At 33.6% G+C, this 9,845-nt stretch overlaps 1 protein-coding gene across 1 annotated transcript; it reads left to right on the top strand.

Annotated features, from left to right (window-relative positions):
* The first annotated feature begins 1,008 nt into the window (after nucleotides 1-1,008).
* LOC126966635 (uncharacterized) lies at nucleotides 1,009-3,206 on the top strand. Its single transcript, XM_050810796.1, has 3 exons — nucleotides 1,009-1,069; nucleotides 2,117-2,881; nucleotides 3,181-3,206. Exons 1-3 carry the CDS (start codon nucleotides 1,009-1,011, stop codon nucleotides 3,204-3,206), a joined length of 852 nt encoding a protein of 283 aa, XP_050666753.1.
* The last annotated feature ends 6,639 nt before the right edge of the window (nucleotides 3,207-9,845 follow it).

The following is a 9,845-nucleotide window of genomic DNA, read 5'->3' as shown; positions in this document are numbered from 1 at the left end:
CAACATTAATATGCCGTTTTGTGTTATGGGAAGATGCACTAATTAAGAAAGTAAAAAAAATCATAGAATTACATACCACAGTTAAGAAATCATGAATTATAACATTTTATTTGATTTCATTATTTATCTAACAAAATAAATATGTTGCCATGATAACGCCGATCGCCGCCAAGCCGATCATAGATTAACGTACAGAAATGACAAAATATTGATGCGTGTTGTTTGCGTTTTTTCAGTATATCCCTTACTAACTGCAGAAGAATCAATGGACCATTTTCTTCTTCTCCCATTACCTTATTGTAATAAACCCTCAACAAAAAGACATTCATAAATAATATAAGATACAAAAAATAATAATTGTAATCTTAAAACTTTTGGGTGCCGTTGTTAGTAAAATTGTAAAAATGGGACCCTTACTGTAGATACCTTTCGGTTTTGTTTTTGGTGTTTGTATGTTTTTTTATTATTTTATATATAAATAATTAATATCATCAATGTGGCTATATATTATAATCAATATTAAAATATTTTTTTATAAAATCAATGACACATTACCCACCCAATTTCAATGCAGTTTTACTACTTTATAGCTTTTACTACATGAACTCATGAATGAATCGTAATTTAGGCATAAATCACGGTGTACGGTAAAAATTCATATCTGATGAAATAACTGTATTTTCTCTATACAAATACGAAGCAATTAGCAAATTCGAGTTATCTCTTTTTCGCTTGCGATAATTGCATTTACTATCCTTCTTTGACGTGTAATTGTAATGTAGTGTGCAATTGCAATGTTAAATTATTCATGTGTATCATTTTCAAACACCGAATGTTGTCTACGTAACCTATCTATACATTTTAATATCATTGTTTTTAGTGCATATTATATCTATTGTTTCGGAATACTGTTTTTGAAGTCTGTTTTTTTTTGTTAAAAATTTTTTCAACCAGCGTTTCGCGACCCCTGTATTGTTGATTGAACTCACTGGTACAGACGAACAAAGCATGCAGGAGAGAAAACCAACTCTAACAGAAACACAGCAAGATAGAGAAGGAAATCTATTTTGTAACCGATTTTGATTAACAAGTCCTTTAGGCTGGGTTGCGCCAACTAACACTTTGTATGAAATAGTTGTTTTCTTTTCCACTTTTATTGAGGGACAACAACTTAAATTCTATTGTTTTGCCAAGGCACTGCGCCAGCTGGAGAAATAAAATAACATTTGAACGTATCCCTTACATAAAAAGCCTCTCTTGAAGCATTTAAACCGACAGCCGGTAAATCGTCGTATGCTGCAAGAGTTTCGTTTGTGCTTGCAACTTCTGCAAACAAATTTGTTTCTTTGTCATATTTTTTAATAAAATTATGAAGAATACACGTAGAAAGTATTATATTACCAACATTTTTTGGCAAAGCATGAATGCGTCTATTATAAATTCGGAATTTTGATGTCAACTGTCTAAATGTGTTTTCCACTACCCTCCTTGCACGAGATAAACGATAGTTGAAAATTCGCTTATCGGTGCTCAAATTGGTCCCTGGATACGGTCGCATTAAATAAGTTTTGAGAGGGAAAGCTTCATCTCCTACAAGAACATAAGGAGCTGTTGTTGGACTGCCTCGTAGATACGAAGCTTCAGGCAAAGACAAGTTTTTTCTTTGAAGTTCTTTTCCCAGATTAGAGTTAGCAAAAATTCCTCCATCACTATTCTTTCAATAAGAACCAACATTGACAATTGTAAAATTATAATTGGCATCAACTAAAGCCATAAGCACAACTGAGAATGTTTTTTTATAGTTGAAGTATAGTGATCCACTGTTAGGCGGTGACTGGATGTTAAAATGTTTTCCATCAAGAGCTCCGATGCAATTTGGAAAATTCCAAAGTGTATTGAAGTCGTCCGCTATTGATTTCCACGTCTCATATGTTGGCCTAGGTACCATTTCACTCATCATTGTGTCAACTATACATTTACAAGTTTTCGTTACAATTTCTTGCACAGTACTAAACCCCATTCGATAGCTGAACGCAATTGTTTTAAATGAATCTACTGTTGTCAGGAATCTGTAATAAACAAAAATGTTAAATTATCTGTTTTATTATCTTTCCAGCAACGGTGTGCAAATCGCGGTGGAATAATATTCGGGATCGATACCGTAAATTCATAAAGAATACAGCAACGAAAAGTGGCCAAAGACGTGAATCACAAAAACATTATAAATATCACGAGCAGTTGTCATTTCTTCGGCCGTATTTTCAAGAAAGAGAAACAATTAGCAATATAAGTGCTCAAAGTGAAGATAGTACATTAGATACGGATTTAAACAGTGGTTCTCCACACTCTGCACAGTCTCCATCAGTTTTAAGTGACGAAGAAGTGATAATATCTATTCCATCGCCAGTTCATACATCTCATCGAACAGGATCACTTTCACCAGCAGCATCTTCAAGTTCTCTTGCATCTGCTCAGGAAACAACTGACAAACCAAAGTCTGCTGCTGCTACTTTGTTGGAGTATGTATTAAAGAAAAATCAAAATAACACTACAGAGGAACACCCTATTGACAAGTTTCTGCATGGTATTGCTTCCACTCTTAAAAATCTTACACCGTATTACCAAAACTTAGCTAAGAGTGACACATTTAATATTGTACAAAAGTATGAAATAAACATGTTTGAGCGACATATGGAAGTACGAAATGTTGAAAATGATGTACAAATAATATTTGAAACAAGTACCCCATCTGCCGGCAAAGGACGTAATTTACAAGTGCAAGAAGAATTACCAGAAATTACACATCCAAGTCCATCTACATCTACAAGTGCCCCAATGAGTATGCAAGGAGAATCAGTAGAGACTGAAACTTTATCCGAGAGTATTCTGAATCCTCCTAATAATCTAAATTCTTCTAAGGATACAGAAAACAAAAATGTACATGAAGATGTCTCCACCTTAGCACAGTACATTTCCGAATTTCAATCTTAATTAAGTAATTACATATACTTTTTAAATATAATTTGATGTGTAAAACCCCTTTGATAAGTAACTAAAAATAAATACATTTAAAATAAAATTATTTTATTTTTAGTCTTACCTTAACGTAACAGCGAGTCTTTTCATTGGCGATATAGATTGTCTCCAGTTAGTATCTTTTTTTCTCAAACCATGTTGTAGCTTTTGTAGTAGCAAGTGAAAAGTAGATTCTGGCATTTTGAAGTAATCATAACAATATTCAGGGTGTCTCGTGAGTTTCTGGCATAATGTGTGATATTCTCCTGCAGTTTCTCTGTCTTCCCACAGCTCACATACCCAAATACGTTTTATTGCCTGCTGATGGTCTTCTTGGTCATCTGCTTCTTCATCTAGCGCTATTGCAATCATTGCTAACTCTTCTTGGTTAAACAAAGACATCGTGAAGTGTGCGTATCAGAAAGAAACTGATTACACTGATACCGATTTCACTGATATGTGTGAACACGGGTGACTGATGGCACGTCCCTGACGGGAACACTGAAACGGACAACTCGGAACTCGGATAGCCCTGACCCGGAAATGTGTGGTTCGCACTTAAGTCATCACTGGCTACACACACTGGTTGAAAATCTTCGACATCAGACACTGTGGTATTTGGGGCGAGAAGATTTTACGGAGCTTCCTGAACGCTACCCATCCGAGTTGGATTCGACGAGTTACCTCTTTCTCGAAATTGGACCTGGCTAACTGCATTGTTTGTCCCAGGTACTCGTCGACAATTTAGAGAGTACAGTTCCCAATTGTTATGGGAGTAGGTGCGACATGGACATTAGACATGATCTTCGTCTTGTCCATGTTCATTTTGTATAACTTTATACCATGTTTATTTGTGAGGCCGTAAGTCTATGTTTGCAACATATTTAAACGGTTTTGTATATTCGTGACTTCACGTAGTAAACTAAAACGCGTGCTGACGATTAGTCAAAGACAATATTGTCTAATCTGTCCGTTGCGATTTACTTGTTATTACAGCGTTATGTGTGTAATCGAGTCATTACTTAGATATATGTACGAGCAGACACGCCACAAGACCGTCATTAGTTTCGCTCGCTATTCAATTTATTTGTGAAACTCATGTAAAGGTTAAAATTGCTTAACGGTTATTAATATTTTTTTTTACATTTATTGTGCGTGGCATAAGTTGTTAAGAAAACGCTTTATCATTGGTTTCAAGTCGCTATTTAAATTGCCAATTTATTTAGGTTATGTAGCTGTTAATATTAAATTGTTTAAATAGGCTTTCTATAAGCACCTTTTCTGTAAAGGTTACTTTGATATTTTTAATACGACTTAGAATTATTTTGCAACTGGATTTTATTTTATTCAACAACCAATCCTAAATCAGTACATCATCATAATCTCTTATTTGTCATACAAATAACAATTATTAAAAACTAATACATTATTCCATAGATTGAAAAAGAGATCATCAGAACGTTCCATAGATAGATTATTGAAAGCCCCTAAGTAAGAAATGTATTGAAATATCAATCTTATTTTAATTAATTATAAAATATTTTATATATAATGTCTGCAACGTCACAGTATTCAGGGACTAGCAGCAAGATTCGTGGACAATTAGTGAGAGAATACTCACTGGAGAAGCCTCTCAAATACAACATGCAACAATAACAGTCATATTCAGTAAGCACATTGGATAATTGTTTAAAGACATATTACCAAGACGCACAATACAGAATGAAAAAAAAAGGCAATGATCCATCAAACGTTAAGCTGTGTCATTTGGCCATTAACAGAGATTTTATTTATTTATTTTTTAATTAGGAAGAGCAAACAACTACAACATACAGAGTTACCTACTCTGTACTAAAAAAAATAACATATAAGACTATTAAAATTGTAGTCAAATACGCTATCCACATCTTACTATGTAAAACTTTTAGGTATTCAATGCTAGATACATAGAAAAATTGTTTAAACAATGCTACTTGAAATTAAAGAGAAATAAATATATATATTAATAAGAAATACTGTGATTTGAGTTTGAAAGCCTCACAGACCATTTGATTCATAGTATTAGGTATGTGATACGACCTCGATAACATTGCTGACTAACTTAAACTAAAACTAAACTACAATAAATCGGAAATATATTTCCATTACAATATTAAATATACCTTGTTTTCAAAGGGTACACAATTTCGATTCACTACCTACTTATATGAAATAACCCAACAAGCAGGCATATCAAAGACGTGTAATTTATAGTATAAGAGCTAGTAATTACGAATGGCACTTAATTTTACACCTATTACCTATTCTCGGTAGGTGCAATCATTTATATGATTAATATGAATGTTTGTTTGCGAGTCATGGATGTTTATTAGTTTTTGTGTATGTTTTAGTAAGTATATTGTATTAAATATATTGTTGTCTTGCACCTACAGGTACCTAGTTTAAAGCAACATAATTTGTGTTAATATTATTATTATTACATGTAATAGGTATGTGTAGATACAAAGCTATTAAAAATTAATAGAATGTACTAATATTTTTAATGTTGATTTGAATGAGGAAAGGATAAAACACTTTGTCATGACTTTTGAATAACATGAATCATCATTGGAATTCACTGAAGCCTCTTCTCCTGAGGAAGCTGTTGATCTGTGAGTGTTGCCGTAGTCGTGAAATAGGTCCCAGTGGCCGTTGGATAAAAGGAGAATTGTCTGGTTTTTCGTCGAAAAATGCATTCAATGTTTTTATTTGGATAATTTGATAATTCCTAGTAATATTGATATTATTGGTAACTATATATACTAAGAATACTCTAAGAATTATAATAATTATTTACAATTTTATTATCTTCAAAACATAACGGATCTCTTCAGTATGAATACTTTGAAACACGCAGAGAAGCTAGTTTCGTTTTTCACCAAGAAATTTAGATCAAAATCTTTATATCATTTTTGAGATCTCAAAGCATGTAAATATTGCTCATGTAATAAATTTATTAGCAGAAAATTTGACGAGACCAGGATTACGGTCCCTGGTGGTATGTGATACGTATGTAGTACAAAAATGTGAGGAATGTATAGTAGTACGGCTTGTATGTGCTATTCTTTTTGCAAGTCCTACTACTCAATTTTATAATTATTTAAAAAAAAAGGCGTTGCGCTCCGAAGAGAGAGGCAGAAGTGTAAACTTGAACATTGACCTTGTGCATTTTAAAATATTTTGGAATGGTTAGGCAATAATTTCGTACGAACTGCTTTATTTATCAGTATAAAAGTTCTTGCATTTAAGTGGTTAAAAACAATATTCATTTATTGCGCTATCGTACAAAGTAATCATAATTTATATTACATAGAAAATTTAACATTAGAACTATCGCAATTATTTTAATTTAATAGGTTTATTTCTCAGAAAAATCAGCTTTCATCAATATCTTCAACGACTGTCTTCCGAATTTTCGATCAGGCAAGGTGTCCTGACGCGAATTTAACATTTTATATCCATCCTAAGAAAAGTTTTCAACGCCGCTAAAAAAGTTTTCACTTAAAATATCTTTATCTTTCCAACGTGTTTTAGCTCTTTGAGAAGCGTAATTAGGTGTGGATATTTCATCATCATTCCATACATATTGATCGCAGATTCTGTGGTTTATTTAACGGTGATGTCACTACTCTTATTTACAATAATACAATAGACTATGAGAACAAAGTAATACAAGAATAATTATCGCCTTGGGGATAATGACAAAGCTTAGTAACCAAATAATTAAATTGGTTACTATTGTAAAAATATTTCACGGCTAAGAATCGAACCCTCGACCTCACGGTGTTTCGGCTTTGCAATCACAATGATTCAACCACTGGTCAAATGACCGTATGATCATTATTATAATTTGAAATAGCCGAACAATAATTAGTTAGATGCATAAATCTTTCATCCATAATTTCAAGGTCAGTCTTAAGAATTTTAGATTAGGCCTACGTGGCCTAACGTGCTAGTTAAAATATTTTTATCCTTCCCAAGAAAAGTTTCCACTTCAATTACCTAGACCGGCAGTGAATTATTAACAATGCCATGAGCAGTTGTATCACCTGCTATCAAGAGAACCCAGCTTATAGGTTGACAAATAACAATAAGTAAAACAACCGTAGACTTTATTACGACTCATATCAACTATTTTATACAAAACAAAAAAAAAATCATTTAAATTATGAAGCATCTCTCAAACTATAATATTTATCGGTGAAAACACGACATATTGATATATATACGTCAGTTTTATTAATTCAAAAGCGAATTACGTCTTCATCGCCCTCGTAGCCGGAAGCCCTTGTTGCGATTATCTCACATTAAGTGTCATTATTTCTGAGTGTAATCGACTCAATACTGTATCAAAGTAATAACTGGATAGATTTATATCTAACTCAATAATTGTTTGAGCTCGATCCACGTAGTTCTATGAACTAAACTTGCTTCAAACGGAATTTGTGATTGAAAAATGATTCACGGATAACCAAATTGAAAAATACTCGACAAGCGTGAGTAGGAATTGTTTAAAGAAGATGCCGTTCCAAATACCTACCCGTTTTGCACCTTTTTTGTATTAGCGGTGTTTGTATTAAAATAATTTGTAAAGAGCATTGCAATTTCATTTAGTTTTGAAACCAAGTGTTTAACATTCCCGACTCGTGGTCACACCAGCTTGTAACACCACGAAGGTACACAGGGTGTACCCTGTGATTAATATTACTGTTGCATTAATTCCTATTTAAAGAATCTCGATATTCTCGATAGTTTAGATTAAGAATGACTATGGACGGATTTGTAGGTCCCAGGACTTTTAGTGTGTTTGTCACCTAACTTATCCGTTCCGAGGTCAAGCTTTCCGCTTTCGACCATTTCATCTCATATACTAAGTAACGGCACATATAAGTCCTCTAAAGTAATCTGGTGTTAAATAATAAAATAAATAAATAAAAATAGCCTTTATTTGTCTACTACAGCAATATTTAAAGCCTTTCTCTAGTTGGAACTACACATATGATTTTTAATTAATTTAATAGGTTATTAAACTAGTTTACTGTAATTTTATTAAAATTTAAAATTAGTAAGCGCTTCTGTAGCGTAGGCCTCTCCTAGATCTTTCCAAACATTTATTTCCCGTGCCATCCGCATTGGTGTTAAATTAAATATATAAAATTTAATTAGTAAAATATAATAAGTTGAATTGTTATATTACCAGCGCATTTTATTTTAGTACGACAGTTACGATGGACATCACATCCAAAATCTGAAGACTCGAAATGGCAATGGTCAGGGCACATGATAAGAGACTATGAGGAATGGAGAAAAATTGTGACACGTTGGTACCCTAGAGAAGGAAAAAAGAAAAGGGGCAGACCACAGAAAAGTTGGGATGATGACAAGGTGTGACTGGTAATGGTAGTGGTGGTAGTCGGGAATGGTAAGTGTGTATGGGGGAGGATTACCTCCTAATCTTGAGAGTCTCATCTGCCAGTACAGGACTTCGATATGAATACCATACAAAGCTGGAGTAGTGAGTGAAATTAATATTATGTAGCTTGTAAACTCTCCACAAAAGCTGATTGTACGCGGGGTGCAATTTTGTTCTTCAACGCGTATAACGACAGTATTCAAGACCCTATTATATAACATTTAAAAATATAACAAATCTATATATATATATATATATATATATATATATATATATATATATATATATATATATATATATATATATATATATATAAGAGATTTCCACGTATATAGTCACTCATCACGATATCTCTGGAACCATAAGGCGTAGAGACTTGAAATTTGGTTGGAATATTCCTTTTGGCGAGTAGAGGTCAGCTAAGAAGGGATTTTATATTTGTGTATTAATCCCAGAAGTGAGGGTTATCACTTTAAAAACATAACAAATTGTTAACATTTAATATCTATAATTTAGTTTACGATATGAACTAAGTAATTAAAATATACTATCTGTTAAGGTAGGGGTTTAGTTTGCCGTTTGCCAACTATTGTCGTAGCAAAGTGTTCTAAAATAACACCGCTAAAGATCCAAGCGTAGACTCATAGATACCCATATTAATTAAAAATAATCAATTGTTGTCAATATTTAACATAAAATATTGTAGAACGTTTGGAAGTTATTTGCGATTATTTACGAATTTCATTACTGCCTGCTCATTTTCTTAATAATATAGGCGCGGTGAAGGAAAACCCGATTTTAATACAATTGCAAACGGTTAAATTTTGAATGAACATTCAATTTAAAGGGTAAGAATAAAAGATACCGCAATCATTTGTCACAAAATTTGGTTCGTGGTGGCTCAGGAAAGCGGTGGCCCGCCCAGTTTGCGATTCCTAACAGGGTTGTCAAGCGCAACTGACTATATACGAGGGGCGGTCAAAAAGTTCGCGGAATGGCGGGGTTGGCGGGGGTGAGGTCGCTCCTCCAGGTAGCCGCTACTTGAGTAACTCATAATTACTATATATGCCAATTTCTAGCCTAATTGGGTCATTAGCTTTCGAGTTACAAACGAGTGAACAAGTAAATCGGGAACAAACTAGCCACTATGGAGAAAATTGAACATCGCGCCGTCGTAAAGTTCCTCACCAAACAAGGAAAAACGCCTCAAACTATTTTGCAAGAGATGTTAGCTGTTTACGGAGACTCTGCTCCTGGTAAAACCATGATTTACAAATGGCACGGCCTTTTCAAGCAAGGAAGGGAGTCAATTGAAGATGATCCTCGACCTGGACGGCCCATTGAGGCCACTACGCCGGAAATCATTGAAAAAGTTGAA

The sequence above is a fragment of the Leptidea sinapis genome, chromosome 10 (assembly GCF_905404315.1).
Source record: "Leptidea sinapis chromosome 10, ilLepSina1.1, whole genome shotgun sequence".
Classification (NCBI taxonomy): domain Eukaryota; kingdom Metazoa; phylum Arthropoda; class Insecta; order Lepidoptera; family Pieridae; genus Leptidea; species Leptidea sinapis.
Note: the sequence above shows the minus strand (reverse complement) of the source record. Positions and strands in the feature narration are given on the sequence as shown.

Excerpts from the sequence above, each read along its gene's own strand:
- LOC126966635 (XM_050810796.1), top strand. The coding sequence starts at position 1,009 with ATGCAGGAGAGAAAACCAACTCTAACAGAAACACAGCAAGATAGAGAA. Across the intron at positions 1,070-2,116 it reads TAGAGAAGGAAATCTATTTT|CAACGGTGTGCAAATCGCGG; the intron begins GTAACCGATTTT and ends TTATCTTTCCAG. Across the intron at positions 2,882-3,180 it reads GACTGAAACTTTATCCGAGA|CTTTTGTAGTAGCAAGTGAA; the intron begins GTATTCTGAATC and ends ACCATGTTGTAG.